Here is a 23,241-nt window from a genome sequence, read left to right as displayed (position 1 = left end):
AAGCAGCTTGATTGTCAGTAGTATCAGTTTCCTTTTTTTTTTAACCCATGTGAATGCTTAAAGATTTGTGGAAAAATAAAAGGAATCACACTACTTCTAATGTTCATAACAAACTCTCCATGAAAACATTTAAAGAGACTCCATGAGTTCACATTTAAAATCAGAGTTCTATTAGTAGCCAAGAAGCTAAGTTTTTTTTTATATCTCACTGCTCAGTGTATTTCTAGCGATTTATAGAGTTTAGCAGAACTGTAAGGGTTTTCTTTAGTTAATTTTGAACATTAACCTGTTCACATGCCAGAAGCTGTTACACCAAATAGTTAAAAATTAGAGCTGTGCTGAAAATAAAAAGACCTACAAAAGAACTTGATAGAGATATTTTCTGCCTTTAAAACCGTTTCACAGCCTAAAATTTCAAAAAGCAGTGGAAAAATAGAATTGGTTGTTTTGCTTAATTGATTTCTCCATTTGAATATTAATCAACATAGCATCAAGTCTAAAATTCAGCCACTAGTAACATTATTTTCTCAGTAGTCATCACTTGCAGAAAGGATTCTGAATTTACATAAAGTGGAAAACAAAAACAAACCTAACGAAAGATATCAGGGCCTGTTTTTACACCTTTGAGTTAATAATGAATGAAAACAGATAGAACTAAACCTAATGAAGGCACTATTGTAAACAGCAATCCACACCCTACCCCAACCTGGAAAAAAGATGTCCACTAGGAATTGAGAATTATGCTATGGCCCTTTAGAAAAACTAAACTAAGAAATCATAACATTAAGAAGGAAACTGAATTATGATCTCTACATATGTATACTGACATAATAAACTATTTGTCAGCAGTACCTTAAAGTCTTCTAAACTGTAAAAGTACTAGTCTTTGAAAAAGCCCACTTAACCACCCTGAAGTTTAAATAGTCAAAACATTTACTAAATCAGTGGTTCTTAAAACTAGAGTGTGTGGCAGAATAACCTAGTGCCTGTTAAAACACAATGCTAGGCCCCTCCCACAGCATTTCTGATTCACTAGGTCTGGGGTGGGGCCCAAGAGTATGCATTTCTAATAACTTCTCAGCTGATGCTGAAGCTGCTGGTCTGAGGACCACCTGCTGAGAACCACAGACCTAAATTATGAATAGTACATCAGCACAGCCCTAACCAACAAAAGTTTGGTCAAGATGCATGTAAACAAATAAGGATAGAATAATGCTTAGAAAGAACGCTGATAAATTCACCCTTATTACATCAAAACATCTACATCTGCTTCGTGGTCTTCCTCAGTCACTTTCAAGGACAGCACTTCTTCATTAAGGAATAGCCCACTGAGCCTCTCCTTCCGAGCCTGCCTCTGCTCTTTCAGCTGCCTCTTGCGCAAGGCCTTCTGCTGTAACTTCCGTTGCTTGGATCGCTTCTGTCAAAATAAAAATTTCTAAATCAGTGAGGTTCAGTTCTGGCCTATCTACCCCAAAGTATTTTATGGATCAAATTCTGTATTTTCTGATTAGAGATGTTCAAATTCCTCTGCAGTACAATGCTGGTTCCAGTAAGTGAGCCATTAGCTTAGACATGAAAATGATTCTTCAAGATTCTATTTCAATGGTATTTGACCAGTGAATCTTCTTATAAGGAAGGGTTGAAACTTGATCATTTGACTAGTTATGGATAACCAATCATTTCTTAGACTTTTTTATATCAAATTAAGGCACACTGGTGTCAGTGCAGAGGAAACATGTAGTGAACAATACTGAATACAAATATAGAGAACATTGTCAAAATCTCTAATGCTTATGCTTTTAAGGTGCCTTTCATCCAAAAGCACTAGCAATTTTACAATGGCTGGGAAAGAACCATGTCTTTTTCATATTAAGCAAATACCATCTTAAAAGTCCATTAGAAACCCAGTGGGTACTCTATTCCTTGTCACTGGTGAACTGATGCCAAAAAGGAATGACCACATATCCAAAGGAAACCCATGGCAACCAACAAAGCTGGCTATGTTTCTGCTACTTTGGTAAGAACCAGGGAAGGAATCACTGTGTATCCTTGTCACCACTGGGTTCCCAAAGAGTTATAGAGAAACCCTTATCATCCATAAGTTGGCTCCACACTGTCGCCACTGCAAGGAACCGAACTCCCCTGCTAAGCATCACAGAACCATTCTATATACATTTAAACTTCTTATTTATGTGCCCAATAATATTATACAGAATTTTTTCAACTGTCAGAAGAGTAGACAGAAATTAGAGAAAGCATTATTACATTTTAAAAAGAGCTAAGAAGAAACATTCAAGATTAAAACATTAAGAAAACATTTAACACACACAAAAAACATACAGAACATTTTTAGGAGCTAATAGACAGCAACATCAGCAACATAGTAAGATCCGCTTAGTAGTAAGCTGCAGTCAGTATTGCAATCTTGAGACTCACTCATTATTTCCATCAATTTATCTTACTTAAAACAGACATAAAAATCAGATAAAATTGAAGGTAATATGGCTGTGGGTCAAAACAGCATTTCAAAGCACTCAGCCTAGAGGGCTTTGATCAATAGGAGAGAATCCTGCTTGTTCAATTAAAACCAAAACCCACAGGCATCTATACAGCAGGATAATTATAACTCTTCAAGAAATTTATATGAAGGAATACTAATGTTAATATTGAAAGGTAAAGTTTTGTATTGATTAGACGTTTTACTTTTGAATCCCGAATCCGCTCTGCTGCACTTGCAGACAAGTTGCTGTCACTGTGTGCTCGACTCATGTTGGCACTGGAGTTTGAAGCAGAGTTTCCAACACTGGACCCACTGCTGCTTGCAGAACTGACCATGCTGGCACTGCTGCTGCTGGCACTGGCACTGGCACCGCTCACTCCACTGGTGCTTGCGCAACTAAAGTTGCTTCTCTTCCAGGCCTCTCTTGCAGGCCGTAGGCGAGGGCTATGCTCCTTGATATAGTTTCTGACCTTGGAACAGACAGACAAAAACTGGTTACTGCTGTTCCTCGACATTCTGCCTTCAAAATAATGGAGAAAAGAAGAATATTGTACTTAAAATTGTCAAAAGTGCTACAGATGCACATAGGTAGAATATAAAGACAAAAGAAATCTCTAAATGTAGAAACAAGTACCAGAAAAATTGACAATGTTCAAAATTCTAGAATACATATCATGAAGTTAGATTTTTAAAAGCATATAAAATATAATCAGTAAATAGAAGGCTACTAGCCTCTAGAATTTAGGATTATAAGAAAATAACACTCAGAAACAGAAACTAACAATAAAATAAAATGCATAAGAGTAGGCATTTTTTAAAGGTTGCACCTTAAGATGATTTAAGTAAGCTGCTGATTATATCTAAGATTAGAGTGTTTCCTAGATCTTAGCTAGGGGCCCACAGTACCTGTCTTCAAATGCAAGGCATCAATTTACCATACTAATGAAAAATGGGCTGGAATGTAGAAAATTATAGTATGTCTGTTGAGAGAAATACTGAGAGAAATTTTTCATAAATGATGATAAATGCAAGAAAATAAAAAGTAGAACATAAGTACGCATTCAGCTATGCATCAGAGAAAGAGAAGTAAAGCCTATATTTAGAAGATACCAGAAATGTGTACCTCAGAATAGCAGAAGGAAAATTCATTGTTTTACCCTAGCCAGGCTCAATTACAGCATAAGACTATTCAAATCCCCCAGCTCAGATGTTCACTCAAGTACAGCTCTCAATAATCAGTATTTTGATTCTGTCAATTGGTCTTCTGTAAACTGAGTTAGAATAAATCTATACTTTAGCATAACCACCCCTTAAATTGTGAAATTAGGTTTCAAAATCTGCATAACTAAAAAGCAGGTTCTAGATCCACATGGTCCCAGAAAGGTACAGCCAGGTGAGATGTACATAAAACCTCTTAAAACCACATGTTCTAATATTACATTTCACAGCAGTGATTTTGACCTTAATTATTTATGTATTTACACATGACTATTCAAGTATACATATTATAAAACAATGGTATTTTCAATAGCTGTACAATCTGTATTTTCTTTACATACCTGCTTCAGTTTTTCATCTGTGAGACAGTTAAGTTCAATAATAAACTCACTGTCTGTAGGGGAGATTTGAGCAGAAGGATCAATTATTTTAATAATATCAAGTTGCTCCCGAAGACCCATCTCAGTACTGACTTTACGACTCAGATACTCAATATATTCCACCTATATGATGAAAAATTACAATAAACAAGATCAATGCCAAAACCTCTGATCTTTTAGTGTGTAATTTTTAATGTTTTAAATATCAGAAGCACTTAATATTGTATTTGTTCCCTGCAAAACAATTAGTTAGAGCTCAAATTCATATTTACTAAGCAATGCACATTTATCCAGTAGCTTTAAATAGGCAATAAATCAAGCTTCACATATGTGTGTTTTTTTTTTTTTTGGCCACACCAGGCGGCATGTGGGATCTTAGTTCCCCGACCAGGGATCAAACCTGCATCCCCTGCATTGGAAGCGTGGAGTCTTAACCACTGGACCACCAGGGAAGTCCCCCACATATACGCTTTTAACTAAGAATGTTGAGATCGCTACCTGTTCATCATTTGTCATTGCACTCCAAGGAAGTTCATCTAAATTCCGGTGCTTGTTTTTCTTTTTAGGAAGCAGGCAAGGTGAACATGGAATACTGGGTATGACATCAGAAAGTACATCACTCCCACTGGCAATGTCACTGCCTGGTAACTTTATAAAAATAAGGAGAAGGGGGCAGGGAAAGAAAAATTAAAATAAATTTAAATGCCACATGTTTTGCATTGATTAAAAATGACTTTAATAAAAGATTAATGACAAATACAGAATCAGAAGACACTAACTCTGATCCACTCCTATGTTAGACAAAGCAGCAACATCAACATACTCTTTGTATATACAGTCACTTATTCAATGAGAGATATTTTCCAAAAGCTTAAAATCACAATCAAGGCTTGTTAAAATGCTAACTTAAGAGTCAATCATCATTAAGGTTTTAAATTCATAATGTGAATGTAGGCTAGGACCCACACAGCATAATGAATAAGGAGCACTAGTCTCCATCTCAAGAGACCTGAGTGATCTGCCACCACCTGGCTCTTTGCCAGACACTGTGCTAGACATACTGCCAATATAAAGACAAATCATGGCCCTTGTCCTCATGTCTGTATTCATAACCTCGAGACAATTAAACTAATTTAAAATATGTTGTTAATATAAAGAAAAATACTTTAAAGACCAGAAGTATTATAAAAGAAAAATTAGAAAAAAATGGCAAGAGACAACGTGTAGACAAAGGAGAAAGCAAGCAAGCCTAACACACAGAAAATCAAATCAGCAAAAATATGTGCTATAATTTTATACTGACTATTAAAAATCAGTTAGAATGGATTTAATTTTTTAACAGCTTTGTTGAGCTATAACTGATATACAAAGAACTGTACATATTTCATATATACAATTTGATGACTTTGGACATATGCATACACCCATGAAAGCATCATCACAATCAAGGTAATAAACATATCCATCACCTCCAAAAGTCGGAATGGATTTAATTTTAAATAAATGTGTTTAAGTCATTTTTCAGAAAGATAAAATATTTTCTTCTACAATGAGTACATAACAATCTTCAAAAATAATGTTTTCATTTTTACAATGCACAAAACAGCACCTTTTTGTTGTTTTGGTTCTATAGACTTTGCAATTATATCTGAACTCTAGGTGATTACTAGGCTTTTGAAGTTACCAAAACATAAAAGCCATTTTATCCATGCAGATTACTGCAATCACATGTGTTTGGCCTCCTATTGTATCCACAGCACTTTAATAGGTACAGGGAATCCAAAGGAGTGTAAGTCGTGGTCCTTACACAAGAACTTTATATTCTACTTGGAAAGATAATAGCACAAACATATAATTTTTGTGCTATAATATAAACATAGTGTGAGTTGAAGCTACAAGATTAAAGCTTAGAGAACCACAAGGGGGCAGGCACTGGGGAGTCAATTGCATAGAAGAGATGAGTGAAGCCACAAAAAGGGGGTTGATCACTACACAAGGTGACCATGATGTTTAGAATGAAGTTATCCAAGTTAGCTATTACTCTTAAAAACCACATTTTCACTTTGACTGTCATTGATGAATCTAAGCATATAAGTGACATCCAACAATCTGTATGACTTCCTTTAAAATCTCATTAACTAACACTGCTTGTTCACCCTTAGCCCAAATGTTATCTAGTCAGTGTAATGAAAGAATGATTGCTGAATGCACACATGAAGGCCATCTCTTTTTCAGCCTTTAACATCAGTAAAACATTTTGCTATTTTCCCTTTGAAAAACTTCAAATCACAACATTACTATGTTAAAGATCTCCCTGGGGTTCTTAAAACAAAATGAGATGCTCCTTATCAGATGAAAGGCCTCTCCTACTTCAAGCTCCTTTGATAAATTAGGTAGAGAAAGGAACTCTCAAAGTATCTATACTCTCAAAACTTAAGAATTCATCTAAATCTTTAGCCTATATCTGCTAAGTGCCAGACTGTGTGTTAAGCATTTTAATTTGTGCCTTTAATTCTGTTTACATGTTTGTTGGGGGGTGGGTGGTAAAAGATAGGCAATTAATGATTCTTCGGCCATTTTTTTCTGGGGAGAGGTTAAAAGATCCCAAACAGAGTTCAAATCAAATCCCAGCCCCACTGCTCACTAGTCATGTGATCTTGTGTAGGTTAGTTCCCTTCTTTGAGCTTCAGAGTCTTCAGTAAGTTATGGTTACTGTCATCCATCTCAAAGGACTGTTGAGAGATTTACATAAGGTAACATGCCTGGCACATGGGTGATACTCAATAAATCGCAGTATGTCCCTTTTTCTATACCTTGCCATGGTTTTAAACCCTTTTAAAAAAGGAGCATAAACCCTCAGAGAATACCTCATGTTGCTAAAGTGGCTGGGTTAAATTTCACAAGGTAGTCTCTTGGAATGACAGCATGGGGAAAAGGAAAAGGTATTCAGGTAAGGAGAATAAGTTAATAAAACCATAGGTGGAAGAAAAAAACATAGGATGAGGTTAAGGAGACCAATATAATTAAAACAGAAAATCAGTGCTAGGGATTTGAAAGTTTAACAAACGAACTAGAGCTGTTATATGATATGAAGAAGTAGGCCAATAACATTTCTAAGTAGAAGTAGAAATGATGAAATTAGTCTTGAGGGAAGATGAGTTAAAAAGCAGTATGGGGACAAAATAGAGGAAAGACTGGAATTAGGAAGCTCTTTTCTTGTGATCTGGGCCTGGACTAAGATAAGCAAAAATGGAAAGAAAAATGGGAGCACATAGGGAAATTTTCAAATGAAATATAATTTATAAGACTATTTGATAACTGAATGGATAAGGATAATAGTCAAATGGCCATATGTGAGACCAGAAGAAAACTGGCAACATTTCACGGTCATACAACCCACCCTGGTTAACATACAACCCTTAAAGACCTCATTTTTTATGGCAAGAGACCTGAAGTAATGTTACATAGATCTTCTAGACCTACACCTCATTTTACAAATAAGGGAAAAATGATATCCAGGGAGGGTCATACGGTTAGTGGCAGCATCCAAAGAAGGACACAAGTCTAGTGCTTTCGACTATGTCAGCCTGTCCTGCCCTGCAGGTAGTTTGGAATGAGAGAAGAATGCAATTTGGGATATGGAGAGTTTGCAGTGATAAAGAGAAAAGCAAGTACAAGTGTCCTTTGAAATGACAATAATCATTTTACAATACACTATAAGACATGTCACAAAGCAGAGTCTTTTTTTTCCCCCATGGAAACACTGTAATTGGAAGTTGCATTACTGATCAAGGACTCAGCATCAGATAATGGGCTAGCACTAAATAATAAGGTCATTCAACTGGAAATGTCAAGTAGTCAATTGGAGATATGGGATTAGAGCTGCAGATGTACAGGAGAATTAATTGTATGTGCTCCTGTGTATTTATTAGACAGCAATTTTCCATTTTATAACTGATAATATATTTCAGGATAAAAATGCTTAATAATTCTCATCTCGTGTTTTTCATGGACAACAATATTTGGTATATCTATATTAGAATCAGTAATTGTGACAAGTAAGGAGAATTAAATCAAACCTCTGCCATATTTTCTGCAGTATGCAGCAAAATTTTATGAGTAAGCTCATTTCTGTAACAGCTGATGTGCAATTTCAAATTGTACCTCTAGGTTTCAAGCATGACAGCTGAATTACTCACTCTTTAAATTTTCTATGCTTTCCTGCTCAACAATAAAATAATTTCTCAAGTTCTAAGACTAGTCAAATATATCTTTAATAGTAAAAGGACTGCAAGCAAAGAAAACTATCAGCAAGGCAAGATGTTTTCATGCTACTTCAAATGCTAAAATGCTACTTCATTCTAAGGTTAAAATCCTGCCTTATCAAGCAGTTAGCATTTCTCTTCCCAGAGAATCTATGAATCATTTATATTTACTTTAGTAGTAACTGAAACATCTGTTTAAAAGAAAGATTTAAACAGATGAAGATTTTAATCACAACAGAGGTAATACGAATTTTTAAACTACAGTCAACGATTTTTAGTCTACATTAATCCTAACACATAATTTGTAATTATCTTCTGGGGTAATTTATTGTTCATGATTATGAGATCCCACAAAGACAAGAGAGCATTTTAAACCTTTCAGCATATTTAAACGGCAAATATCCATGGTAACAGAGTACCTACACTCCAATTTCAAAAGTGGAAAACACATTACTAAGGCAGGCCTTATTTTTGTTTCAGTGTTGTCAGTCATGTGCACTAACAGTGAGTGGTCGGGGATAGTTTTCCACTCTACTCATAAAATGAGTGAAGAAGTCAGCAATTAAAATTAAAAAGCGCCTGCCATTTTGCAACATTATGGATAACTCTAAATTAAGTCACATGAAATAAGCAGAAAAAATATTTATCAGAATTATCAGAACTCCATTTGCTTATACTGTGTTAAGAATCCTTGTGGTCTTATTTTCAATACAAAGTGTGCACTTTAAAAAAATGAGGCACTGGGAAGTAGGGAAGGGAAGGAATGGGAGCTTGGGATTAGCAGAGGCAAACTATTATACATAGGATGGATAAACAACAAGGTCCTACTGTATAGCACAGGGAACTATATTCAATATGATGTGACAAACCATAATGGAAAAGAATATGAAAAAGAATATATATATATATGTATGTATGTATAACCAAGTCACTTTGCTGTACATAAGAAATTAATACAACATTGTAAATCAACTATACTTCAATAAAATTTTTAAAAAACGAGGCACTGAAAAATAAAAAAGTACCCACACAAAGATGCTCACTGCTGTGTTATCTATAATAGAAAAAAACTGAAACAGACGTAAATAGTGTAATGGTTTCATAAGTTCTGGCATACTAGAGTACCAGGACTATTATGTAGTCATTAAGTGAATAATTTGCAGATCATGAAAAAGTTTATATGTTAAATGAGAATTTTATTATAGTATCTTATCCAGAAGAAAAGGGAACACTGCCCAACTCATTCTATGAGGCCAAAGTGATACAAAGACATCACAAGAAAGGAAAACTACAGACCAATATCCCTTATGAATACCGATGCAAAAGTCCTCAACAAAATACTAGCAAACCAAATCCAGCAGCAAATTAAAAGGATTATATACCATGATCAATTAGGATTAATCCTAGGAATGCAAGGGTGAGTCATCATACAAAACTCAATGTAGTACATCAAACTAACAGAATGAAGAAACTGCGTGATCGTCTCAACAGATACAGAAAAAGTGTTTGACAAAATCTAACACCCTTTCAGATAAAAACACTGAACAAACTAGGAATAAAAGGGAAATGCTTCAATATGATAATAAAGGACATTTGTGAAAAACCTACAGCTAACATACTCAAAGGTGAAAGACTGAAAGCTTCTCCCCTAAGATCAGGAAAAAAACAAGGATGCCTGCTTTTGCCACTTCTATTCAACACTGTACTGGAGATCTAGCCAGGGCAATTAAGCAAGAAAAAAAAAAAACTATCCAGATTGGAAAGGAAGAAGGAAAACCATCTCTATTCACAGATGACACGATCTTAAATATAGAAAACCCTAGAGAATCCACACAGAAAAAGAGAACTATTAAAGCTAATACGTAAGTTCAGCAAAGTTGCAGGATACAAAATCAATATACGAAACTCAACTGTATTTCTATACACTAGCAATGAATAATCCAAAAAATGAAATTAAGAAAACAATTTCATTTACAACTGTATCAAAAGAATAAAATGTTTAGGAATAAACTGAGCCAAGGAACTATAAGACTTAAACACAGAAAACTATAAAACATCATTGAAAGAAATTAAAGAAGGCTTAAATAAAGACATTCCAGCCCATGTTCATGGGTTGAAATATTTAATAATACTGTTAAGACAGTAACATTCCCCAAATTGATCTACAGATTCAATGAAATCCCTATCAAAATTCCAACTTCCCTTTTTGCAGAAATGGACAACCTGATCCTAAACTTTGATAAAGAAGAACAAAGTGGGAGAACTCACACTTCCTGATTTCAAACCTTATTACAAAGCTAGAGTAATCAAAACATAAAGATAAGGATTTCCTGGCATAAGGATAGATATATGTATCAATGGAATAGAATCGAGAGTCCAGAACTAAACCTATAAACATCTATGACCAATTCATTTCTACAAGGGTACCAAGACCATTAGATAAGGAAAAAATTAGTCTTTTCAACAAGTGGTGCTGGGACAACTGGATATCTACATGCAAAAGAATGAATTTGGAAGTCCTACCTCATGCCATATACAAAAAGTAACTCAAAAGGATCAAAGATCTAAATGTAGAAACTAAAGCTCTAAAATTCTAAGAAGGAAACAGATGAAAAATCTGCATGACCTTGGATTAAGCAATGGCTTTTAAAATATGACATCAGAAGCACAGAACTCTAAGAAAAAATAAATTGGACTTCTATAAAATTTAAACTTTTGTGTATTAAAGGACACTATATCAAATGAAAAGACAACCTACAGAATGTGAAATATTTTTGCAAATCATGTATATGATAAGAGCCTAGTAGCCATTACATATAAAGTACTCTTACAATTCAACAATAAAAGACAATGCAATTTAAAAATGGGCAAAGGATCTGAATAGACATTTTCCCCAAAGAAGATATACAAATGGTCAATAAGACATGAAAAGATGCTCATCATCATTAGCCATTAGGGAAATGCAAATCAAAACCACAATGAGATACCACTTTACACACAGTAGGATGGCTATAATAAAAAAGACGATACCAAGTGTTAGAAAGGATGTGGAGAAACTGGAACTTTCATGTATTGCTAGTGGAAATGTAAAATGGTACAGCCACTTTGGAAGACATTTTGGCAGTTCCCCAAAAAGTTAAACATAAAGTTATCACATGACCCAGCAACTTCCAGTATATATCCAAGAGAATTAAAAATATACATCCATATAAAAACTTGTACCTGAATGATCATAGCAGTATTATTTATAATAGCCCCAAAGTGGAAACAATCCATCAGTTGATGAATGAATAAACAAAATGTTATGTATCCATAAAATGGAATATTCAGCCATAAAAAGGAATTGCTATGGACTAAATGTTTGTCACCCCCTAAATCCATATCTTGAAGTCCTAATCCCCAACATGATGATATTTGGAGGTGAGGCTTTGGGAGGTAATTAGGTTTATACGAGGTCATGAGGGTGGAGCCTGTGTGATGGGATTGGTGACCTTATAAGAGGACCAAGAGACCAGAGCTATCTCTCTCTCCCACCTCTATGTGAGGATACAGCAAAAGGCAATCATCTGCAAACCAGGAAGAGGGTGCTCACCAGAACCTGTCCATGATGGCATTCTGATCTTGGACTTTCAGGCTCCAGAACTGTGAGAAATAAGTGTTTGTTGTTTAAGCCACCCAGTCTATGGTATTTGTTATAGCAGCTCGAGCTGACTTAAGACAGGAATGAAATACTATATGCTATAACATGGATGAACCTTGAAAACATTATGCTAAGTGAAAGACCCCAGACACAAAAGGCCACATATTATATGAGTACATTTATATTAAATATCCAGATAGGTAAATCCATAGAGAAAGTAGATTAGTGGTTGCCAGGTGATGGGGGCAGGGGGAAATTGGGACTATCTACTAACAGGCATTGGTTTCTTTTGGAGTGATAGAAATGTCCTGGAATTAGATAGTGGTGATGGCTGCACAACACTGTGAACATATTAAAAATCTCTGAATTATACATGTTAGAATTATTAAAATGGTATATTTTATCTCAATTTTTAAAATTTTTAAATAATTTTTATCCAAATCATATTTACAACTGTATATGAAATAGAAGCATTTGAAATAAAATAAAATTTAAAAATACAGGGGCTGTGGATTATATTTTCCTCTTTAAAAACCTCTTAATTTTCAGTATAGCATTGTTTATAACAAGAAAAAACTGAAACCAACCTAAATATTCATTATTAGGGAACTGATTAAATTATGATGCAGTTATCAAAAAGAATGAGATATAGTACAGGTAGTTGAAAAAAGCAGAGGGCCAAACAGTGGCTGAAGTATGATCCCATTTTTGTGTGTCTTTTTTTTTTTTTTGGTGGGGGGGTGCCCTCACTGAGCAGTATGCGGGATTTTAGTTCCCGGAACAGGGATCGAACCTGTGCCCCCTGCAGTGGAAGCGCAGAGTCTTAACCTCTGGACCGCCAGGGAAGTCCCTTTGTGTGTTTTTAACGCTGTGCAAGCATACTTGTATCTGCACAAGCCCTTAACAGTGGTAACCACAGAAGAGTGGGACTTGGAGACTTATTTTTAATTTTATGCTATTTGGTATTATTTGATATTTTAATAAAAATTGCTTGAAATAAAATGTTTGATTCATCTTTTGGAAAACAACTTCAAGTATTTAGATGGCTTTCAAACATAGTAGATATTCAAGTATTTGTTGAATATAACAGTTGCTGTATGCAAGGAAAGCTTCTTCAAATGTTATTGTGTTTTACAATCAGAAAATGGATGTTGCCATAACATGATCTACATTTTCTGAAAGACTGTTTGGAAATGCTGCCTTATGATGAGTGCATTTGCCACAAAGCCATTTTATGTGGTATATGTGCCACAGAAGAAAAAACATTGTTAGGTGAAAAACATCTCTACATATGAAGAGAATACAAAATGAGAAATTATATTCCTAATAACAATGAAAAATTATGTATTATGTAGTGGTTTGTGATCTTAGATATATAACGTGACCTTGATGTAAAGGTATTGTGCCTATAAGGACATGAAGGCCATTTATCAATAAAGAGAAAATTTGCTTGGATTAATGCACAGAAAGGTACTAATGATATATAATAATAGGAACATTATACAAGTATTAAATTACATGAAAATGTACAAAAGGTACCTGTAGCGTGAGAAGCCTAAAAGGTACGTTAGCAAAAATAAAGGATACATATTTCTTCTAATTCTTAATGCTGTCAGAGAATCTCCAAGACTGAATAAACACTGGAGAAATTTACTTTGAGGTAGAGATGAAAATACCAAAACAGAAATTCATACTTCTACTTATGGAGTAATGATGGCAATATAAGAAAAAAAATCCTACCTGCCATTCAAATTCGCTATCTGACCAATCCCAGTATGTGCTGATAGAAGAAGAGACATCACTGCAGACACTCCCCTCAGGGAATAAATCAAAAGACGTGAAGTCCTGATCATCTAATAGGGAATAGCAATCATCTTGATCTCCAACAGAAACTGATGAAAACAGCTCCTCACTGCATTCTGAGCTGGCCACACTTGTTCCACAGGAAGTTAAGTTCCACCTTAAAAACAACACAAAAGAAATCACAACAGAAACTACAGAATCCACACAATTTTAAGATACAAATAGGATACGATTAGTACATTTATGAGGAATATGAGCATATTTTTAGATACAATAATGATATTGTGATTATTTTCAAAAGAGCTCTTATCTTTTAAAGATACATACTAAAATATTTATGAATGAATATGTCTGGGATTTGTCTCAAAACTATAAGGAAGGAGCTGAGGAATGAGTAGGGGTATAGATAAAGCACACTGCCATATGTAATTGTTGAAGCTGCACAATGGGTATATGGGGTTCATTACACTATTCTCTACTTTCATATCTGTCTGACTGGAGCCGGACTGAGTTCAAATTCTTGCTCTGTCACTTGCCTGCTGTTTGATCTGAAGCGAAACAAATCCTCCCCAAGCCTGGGTCATCATCTTTAAAATGCGGTTACTATTTACATTATATGAGAATGCATACAGAGCACTCAGCAGACATAAAATGTGCTCAATACATGGCAGCTATTATTATTAAAGGAAGAGAGTAGCCAGTGAAGGGCAGAGAAAAGCACCAACAAAGTACACAGCTAGAAGCTCAAAGTGTTTCTTATATTTAAATAACTTTTACATATCGATGATATACAGGATCATTGCAAAGATGTTGGAACAAGAAAGGAGTGACAAATAAGATTAAAATGACCAATAATTCCACTAACTAACAATAACTGATCCATAATGTTTTGGCACTTTTTTCTACATGCATATGTATATTTTTACAGAATCAGCAGTGTGTGTGTGTGTGTGTGTGTGTGTAGATAGATATTAGTATCCTACTTTTATTCACTTAACATTATATACTGAACATTTACCCAACTATATTACTTGAAAACATTTTAATGCCTATATAATATTCCACTGATTAAATGTATCATAATTTATTTAACATTACTCCTTCAATAATAGGTACTTAGGCTGTTTCCAATTCTTTTTTTGGTATTACAAATAATACTGAGATGAAACCGTTTTGTTTATAATTATTTATCTAAATATATAATCTCTCAACATAGATTATTTGAAAGGAAATTACTGAGTCAAAGAATATGAACACTTCTAAGGGTGACAGTATACTCAGCCAAGTGCCTTTTCCGAAAAGGCTGCACTAATTTGCCTTCCCCAAAGCAGTCCATAAAAGTGCTCATTTGTGGTGAACAACCTTAACAGCACCGAAATTTTCATTTTTAAAAATTTTACCTAGCTGATAGGAGAAAAACATTTTTATATCAATTTTTATTTCTTTGATTACTGGCAAGAGCAAAATTAAAAATAATTATTAGCTATTTTGCTACAGCATTTTACTAGGTATTAATATTTTCCTTGTTGATTTTGTTAGAGTTCTTTATATGTTAAGGATATTAACATTTTGTCTGTATTATTTGTTGCAGGGTTATATATTTTTAATTTTTTTATCTTGAAATCTACAAATCTGTTTTCTTTTATAAATTTCCACTAGCTTTATATTATTAATGAGATAATCTTCATTGCTTTGGCAGTAGCCTAGGGAAATTAACCCTTAAGACATGATTTAGTATATCTGATACTAATAAGGTACTAAAATAATGACTTCCTGAAGAAAAGCTTGTTATTACCTATTATTAGGTTGTTTCTCACCTTTCATTAAATCCAGTTTTTTCCTGAATTGTGTATTCATTTTTTAAACTTCCCCTCTTATTTTATATAGCTAATCTTAATTCCAAAGTTCTTGATTTACAAAATTTGGGCATCCTGACAATTTTATGGCACCTTTTCCTTTGTACTAAAGGTAGAGTATTTTAAAGCACTGAAACACACACACACTCTAAACTATTATAGTTCAGTAATATAAAAGCAGAAGTCAACAAACTTTTATAGATAGGCAAAAACCTAAAATTCACCTAAGAATCCTAGAATACCTTGTAATATTACCCAGTTTCATCACGTGCTTGCTAGGTAAGCAGTATCCTCATTTTTTAAAAATCAACAAACCTGGTAGAATTAACCAAATTGCCTCAGTCATGCAATAAGGCAATAGAAAGCTGTGAATGACAATTACAGTGAAAGTTCTGTCCTTTCACACACTCAACAAACATTTAGTCAGCATCTTCAATGTGCCAAAGCACTGTGTCATGTACTAGGAAAAGCTGTTAGATAATTGTTTTTAATGAGAATTTCTTTTTAGCTTCGAAAACTTAGTAGAAATGTGTTTCCCTTCACGAGTAATAATGACTCTTTTTTAAAAACTAAGCCATATTTAATAACCTAATCATTAGATCACTGACAAGGGAGTCAGGAATTTGCTTGGTTTTGTGCTCTTACCTTAGGGCAAAATCAGGATGTTCCTCAGTTTTCCAGATGTATAACTTTATAACAGATATTACAAGGTTCTGGGTATTCTTAGAAGCCTTAGCTCCTTGTTCTTTTCTTTTTTTTTTTTTAATTAACAGCAGCAAGGAAATTGGTCTCATACTTGAAACAATCATTTACAAAATAGAAAAATAGTACTTTGAGTTTTTAAAAAATTCTATTATCTTCTAATATGCAAATATTCTTATTCTTATTATTTTAAGACAAGGTAGATAAAAACCAAGTAGGAAGTACTTTCATCCACTGCTGGTGGGAATGTTAAATTGGCACTGGCATAATCTTTCTGAAAAGCAATTTGGTAGTGTATATATAAAGAGCTTTAAAAAGGTTCATTCCTTTGGACTCAGTAATTGCCCTGCTAAGAATCTATCCCTTTCCTCAAATAGAATTTTGGAAAAAAGATGTATACACAAACATGTCCAAACAATATTATAACAGCAAAAAAAGGAAAAACAAATGCCCCCAAAACATTGGGAATAATTAAATGATATATCTATATCTGAATAATGGTGTTTTAAAAATCATTAAAAATCGTATTTTCAGGCTATTTATTGAAAAAGAAAATAAAATGTAACTGCAAATAATCTAGTCACAAATTATATATATAGCCGGATCCTGATTTTTAAAATTATGTATGTACAAAGAAATAACATTAAAAGTAACAACAGGGAATTCCCTGGCGGTCCAGTGATTAGGACTCGGCACTTCCACTCCAGGGGTGGGGGTTTAATCCCTGGTCAGGGAACTAAGATCCTGCTAGCGATGTGGCACGGCCAAAAAAAAAAAAAAAAAAAGGTAACAACATCAAAATGTAGACAGCTGTTATCTTTAGTGAAAAGGATCATAAGTGGTCTTTATAGTTTCGTATATGCCCACAATTTTCTATAATGAACTTTTATAATAGAAATTTAAGAGATGCTTTTAGACTGTTCTGTTGGTTTCAAATGTGTAATGGAAGAGCACTGTGCACGTGTGCTCAGCACTGAACTCTTCAAATTTACAAAGCCCTTACATCTTACTCCACTAACAGAAAACTACCTAACACGAAGATCCTAGCTATAACCATGCAATTATTCACAAAGGAGACTTTCTCCATATTTTAAAAGAAACGTTGAAAAGAATCCATGAAATGGGGTTTAACTCAATAACTAGGCTTGCTGCCCAAATTTTAATTAAAAAAAAAAAAGCCAAGAACATTTATCTGCAAGGCTTTTCAGCAAGAATACACAGATGAAAGGCTTTCAGTGGTATTTTTCTAAAATTAAGAAAAGCATGTGCACCACATACATTCTTCTGCAGCCCTTTCTCTCTCAGGTAGACCTATTACCTCCCAGGATAAGAATCCAGCCAATGAGCACTGTGGAATACAGTCCTACTGTCAAGTTAATGAAAGTCATTCCAAATCCATGTCATTTATTCTCAGTTAACAGTCCTCTTTGTATTCCTCACTGACTCCCTGCCAGAATCCCCATACAGCCACCCTGACTTCTGCTACTCCTCTGGAGCCCAACAGGCCATCAGGGTCCCAAGTTAGAGCAGATGACACAACCCCCCTACTTTACTCATTCAAATTTCCAACTCTCCTCCCAGCGACCTCCATTGTCTTGGGATCCTTACCCATCCTTCCTACCCCCTCTACAGTCTGGGAAGTAAACAACATTCCATGTCATTTCTAAGGCTAATTCTTCCATTTGGCCTTTTGAGTTAATCCCATCCATCTCCTGTCATCCCACCTGCTCTTGTATTTTCAATTTCTCTCTTTCCTGTGGGCTGCTTCTAAGGAGCTAAAATATCTGTTCTTGGAAAATACATAAATAAACAAGGCAAAAAACAAATGAAGAAACCTTCACTTTTTTTTTTCAAATTACCACATCTCTCCTTCCTTTCCCTGCTAAATTTATTGAAAAGTGTCTTCTATTCTCTCAACCTCTGTAACCCCACAGTTCCACTCCTATCACACTACTGGAATCTCTGTTCTAGAAATCTACATTTCTAGCCTAAATAGTTCTCCAAAGCCTGATCCCCATTCTCAATTTGTCACAACAAGCCCCCAAACCAAATTCCTCATGCCTCTGTAATACATCTCACTTCATGAAACGTGGTTCTCCCACCTGTAACTCACAACTCTTCTGCACCTCTAATTCTCTAACAAGACAGGAAAACTGGGGGTAGAACAAAAGGCACACGGTAGTCTTGGGCTTTTTCTAGTTAATGGTGATTGAAAATGGGGCTCTGAAATCACAGAACTGAGTAACTGCTTTATACAATACGTAGTTCATTTTGTATCCTGCCAATAGGGTATACAAAAGTGAGGCACTGTCCTCCCACATGCTTTTCACAATTGTTCAATGTCAAAGTACTGATGTACTCCTGAAAGAGGAAGAGAATAACACACTGAGTAGTTCATATTAACCTCCTTCATCTCGCAACTTAATTACAGGACCTACCAATATCATTATATTTTTTTCAATTTGCTAAATGATATCCTTTTTTGATGACAGTGGAAGTTACCGTGGACAAATGCTAAGAGAAAACCCACAATTACACCAGAAAAATCCTGTCCTCCAAACTAAAAAAAAAAAAAACCTTAAAAACTATATATATATTCCATATTGATATTTCAATTAAAAATGAAATGTTTTAAGTTTTTTTGGCTTACTGAAGTTTATTTTATTCCCCCCAAATTCTAGACAAACCCAACTTGGTGATAAAATCCTGAAAGATACTCCCAGAAAAGTGAATTCTCAGGAAGCTGGCTATGTTCGTGTAATTTATTTTCCACTGAACCCAGACCAGTGACACACCAATCTAAGTCAAAGGTGACTCTAAGCGCAACAAACATTCAAACTTAGGAATCATAAGTAATAGTGCCTTGACTCTTTTGATTAATGAAGACTGCATAGATACCCCAGAGTCCAGTAAATGAGCAGACACAAAATCATCATCACCATAAGGCCCTTATCAACAGCATTATTTAAACAATCTCCATAGTTTTGTTATCAGGTAACAAGGAAGAAGCAAAATAAAGGTAAATCAAGTACCTACCCACTGACAAGCTTTCTATTTTCAATGAAACTTGTTTTATAATGATTAAACCCAAGGCACGATATCAGAACTCAACTATTCAGATCTGATTTCTGTTTTGGATTGTTGCTTGAATTGGTGAATGATGTGCTGTGACCCATACAACTCCAAAATAAAAGAACTCCCTAAACTAAACTTTGCCCACATACATGATTTAGCTGTTTTCTTCTCCCTGAAAAGAAATAACTGGAAGCATATGGTCCTCTCAAACGCCATCCTGAGGAGCGGGCTAAGAAGGCAGAAAGTTCCAGAAGGAGAAAAGATTTAAAAAGCAAGGTAGCCTAGGGCAGAAACATCACCTGCTGTTAAGAATTGCTAATTCTGCTTCCCCTTATCTCAGCTGAGGAGGGTACAGAGCAAGATAGACTAGACCTCCTGCTACCATTCGAAGCCTTGTGAAAAGTAGGGTAGGAGAGGGGGGTTTTAAGAAAGCAGGCAGTAACTAGAAAAAATGCTTGACTTGGGAAAACTGGGGCTGAACAAGAACCTCCCCCTCTATCTTCACCACCTCATGCTGGAAACAACCTTGACCCTACCAAGGTCTGTAAGACAAGGGGTAGAAAAACACAAGGAAAAAATGGGGAGGAGAAGAAAGAACAGAACAAGCTGTAAGAAATGTATTATTCACCATGCTTCACTCCCCATCACCCCCACACATTTTGGCAGCACTTACCCTCAGCCTCTGTCCCCACTCCTTTGCCCTCATCATCAGAGCAGGCTAATTCTGAGATCATTTAACTTTCCTGTGTATATGATTTATTCCAGTGCTGCAAAACTTAAAATATCCAATATGTGCACAAGTATTCTTTTACCTTATTTTCCAATGCAAACAATTCTAAGCACACTTGATTTCATAAATATGTTACATTCATGCTATAGTCACATCATGGGTTTCTGTGAGTTAGTCTAAGAAACCATAACAACCATTTATAACACTGGAGCCATTAGTTCTGTTCCAAGTTTCATCACTGGCTCCGAAGGAGTAATCCTGGCTTTGCCTGACTCGGTTTTATTAACTTGAACACAGTCTTTTCTCTCTGGGCCTCAGTTTCCTCATTTTTGCAATGAGGATTTGGAACAGTTGTAACAAGTTTACTACCGTTTTCTTTTCAAATGTGTTATAGCGATGTTCTGTATGATTATTTAATTGTAACACCTTGTTTCCAGACTATAACTTTCTTTTAGGTAAGAATCATATTTTACATATTCCTTGTACTTGGTAGAAGGTTAGTAACTCTGTAGATTGATTTAAGGGGTTGGGGGGAGCATGCAAAAGGCATTAGAATGTGGAAGGATTTGTTCGTGTTCATATTGTAAAGTGGACCAGAAATCAGAACTAGACTCCTTAATTCAACTCCAGTATTTTCCATAGCTGAATCCCTCTCTCTCTCCCTCCTCCCTTGTTCTCCACCCCCTCCCAGGCTTCTGTGCGTGTGTGTATACACACATATACATATAATATGCACCTATGTTATAGGTTGGGGTATGTGTAAAACATCTTCAAATCCCCCCCATTTGATATAACACAAATGCCTGCATGAGAGAATTCTCCAGAACACTCTACCTTCCAATAAAACCAGTTAGGGGATGCACCCTCTGAATAAATTTGTATAAGCAAGCCCATCCTAAGCTTCGCTGCATCCTTCCACTGGGGGAGCAAACCAAAGGATGTGCTTCAGGAAGGAATCTTCCAGATTTAAGCTTATACATTTTGGCAGGGCCTAAAGCACTAGGGCAAAGAGTTCATTGAGCAAAGAAAAAAAAAAGAATCGCCTGGTTTCCTAGAGCTTCACTAAAAAATGGGGGGTTGGGAGGTGGAAATAGGGCTATGAGACAGGTTAAAAATTGGGAAAACGTAGATTCTAGCTTTTAAAGTGCCACCTTTCAAAAAGATCGACTTTTGATTTTGAGCCATCCGAAATCCTCTCTATGGAAGACTGGATTGTACCGGAAATGGAAGGGGTTAAACTTTTGAGGGTGGATGAAAACAGGGAAGCATCTAAGAATCAAGGGTTGGGGTTTGGGATTCACAGGGCACAGATGGGGCGGAAGGGGGAAGGGAGGAGTCGCTGGGTCAGAAGATGAATGGGGGAAAAGAGAGAGAGTAAAATGCCGGCCAAAAGGAAAATCGGAGGACAGGGGTGAAATAGGGAGGGGAAGAGGGAAGGAGCCCGGGAATGAGCGCTGGGCGGAGGAAGGTGGGGGAGGGGGCGACTGGAAACGCAGACCCGAGGCGGAGGGCCAGAATGGGGGGAACCCGGCGTTCTCCGGCTGGAAGCAGGGGTGTGGGCAGTCTGCCCCTGCCCTCAGCGGAGGTTTGTACCTGTTGGTGTGGAAGCGGTGGAGCGGATCCGTGCGATGGCAAGACGAGAGCTGGCAGCCGAAGTCGCTGATGTCCAGGCAGCCCGGCTCCTCGCTCGGGCAGGTGCCCACCCCGCGAGGGGGTCCCAGAAGCGGGAAGGGCTCCTCGGGGGTTAGAAACTTCTCGTACGAAGTGGTGGCTGACGCTTCGTCGGACATGGTTGGCGATGGCCTGGCTCGGGCTCCCTCTCCGGCCCCCGACTGCTCCCGCGACCGTCCCTGCCCCCACTCTAACCTGTCCGCTGTCGCCGCCGCCGGGGTGTGCCCGCCGCAGCTCCCTGGCAGGCTGCGCACCGCGGCCCACCGCTGCCCGGGGAGTGCCGGGCGGCACGAAGCGGCTGCTCGAGGCTACAGGCGCCTGCCGGCCACTCAGTCAGCGCCTCAGTGGCCTCTTTAACCACCTCAGCCGTCGCTGCCGCTGCCCGGCCCAGCCCAGTCAGCACAGCGCCGCCGCCACCAACCGGCCCGCCCACTGCGCTCGCCGCTCGCAACTGCAGCAGTCAGCCCGACACCCGCAGGGAAGGGAAAGGCGGCGGGAAGCCGCTCCCTGTGCCCCCTGCTGGCGCGGAGGAGGAACTGAATCTCCGCCCGCCGCAGCCCGCGCCTCCGGCTCCGCCCCGCCCCGCCCTGCCCTCCACGCGCCGAATCAGGGATTCCAGGCGCTGGAAAGGCCCGGCGCTTCAGGTCAACCTCCTCCTCCGCTTTCTCACCCTCGGCTGATTACTAAGCAGCAAGCCGCAGTCCTGAGAAAAGGGACTTGGCTAAGGTCACACTGCGGTGCGTGAGAAAGAATCCGGAGGCCCTGGTTCCCAGCACACTCGATCACCCTGTCCCAATTCAACAAGTAATTATTGAGCTCCTGAAGTGTGTGCCCAGCACTGTGCAATGACCTGCAGGGGAAGTGGGCCAAGTAGGAAGAAATAGTCCCTGCTTCACCCTTGATCACCTAACCCCAAAATTGCGCAACAGCCACCAGGCTACTTAGAGTTGCTGGACACGTAGTGTTCTTTTGTGCTCTGTGCTCTTGCACGCATTATGCATTCTGCTTGGAATGCCCTGCCGTTTCTCCACTGCTAATCCTTAAAGCCCAGCTCAAACGTTACCTCCTCTGTGAAGCCTTCCCTGACTCCCAAATGAGACTTAGGTATTCCCGCCAATGCTCCCGTAGAAGATATATTATGGCCCTAAACTTGTTCAACTTAAATCAACTTACATGCTTTTCTTTCTTCCTACCTGTTTCTCTTTTCTCTGTTTTCTAGACAGTGGTTCCAGATCTTGGACGCGTAAAATTTTTAAAAATAGTCGGAGGAAAACACAACATTGCCAATTACTTAGTTTGCCAAAGACAATTTTTAAAACTACCTACTACTATTTTATAAAAGGAAGCACATTTTAATATAAAATGATAAGGGCATAATCTCTCAATAAAAAAAATATATTT

At 37.0% G+C, this 23,241-nt stretch overlaps 1 protein-coding gene across 2 annotated transcripts; it reads right to left on the bottom strand.

Moving 5' to 3' along the window:
• Positions 1-455: 455 nt before the first annotated feature.
• FAM199X (family with sequence similarity 199, X-linked) lies at positions 456-22,263 on the bottom strand. 2 transcript variants are annotated; one of them, XM_061178677.1, is made up of 6 exons: positions 21,763-22,263; positions 13,744-13,963; positions 4,597-4,746; positions 4,060-4,221; positions 2,704-2,970; positions 456-1,417 (listed from the first exon to the last, which is right to left on the bottom strand). In XM_061178677.1, the coding sequence occupies exons 1-6, from the start codon at positions 21,957-21,959 to the stop codon at positions 1,247-1,249; spliced, it is 1,167 nt and encodes a 388-aa protein (XP_061034660.1). In that variant the 5' UTR covers positions 21,960-22,263; the 3' UTR covers positions 456-1,246. The 2 variants fall into 2 exon arrangements, with proteins under 2 accessions (XP_061034660.1, XP_061034661.1); XM_061178678.1 differs by having other exon boundaries at positions 2,833-2,970.
• Between the last annotated feature and the right edge of the window lie 978 nt (positions 22,264-23,241).

The sequence above is a fragment of the Eubalaena glacialis genome, chromosome X (assembly GCF_028564815.1).
Source record: "Eubalaena glacialis isolate mEubGla1 chromosome X, mEubGla1.1.hap2.+ XY, whole genome shotgun sequence".
Lineage (NCBI taxonomy): Eukaryota > Metazoa > Chordata > Mammalia > Artiodactyla > Balaenidae > Eubalaena > Eubalaena glacialis.
Note: the sequence above shows the minus strand (reverse complement) of the source record. Positions and strands in the feature narration are given on the sequence as shown.

Excerpts from the sequence above, each read along its gene's own strand:
- FAM199X (XM_061178677.1), bottom strand. The coding sequence starts at position 21,959 with ATGTCCGACGAAGCGTCAGCCACCACTTCGTACGAGAAGTTTCTAACC. Across the intron at positions 4,747-13,743 it reads ATAGCGAATTTGAATGGCAG|TTACCAGGCAGTGACATTGC; the intron begins GTAGGATTTTTT and ends ATTTTTATAAAG. Across the intron at positions 4,222-4,596 it reads CAATGACAAATGATGAACAG|GTGGAATATATTGAGTATCT; the intron begins GTAGCGATCTCA and ends TTCATCATATAG.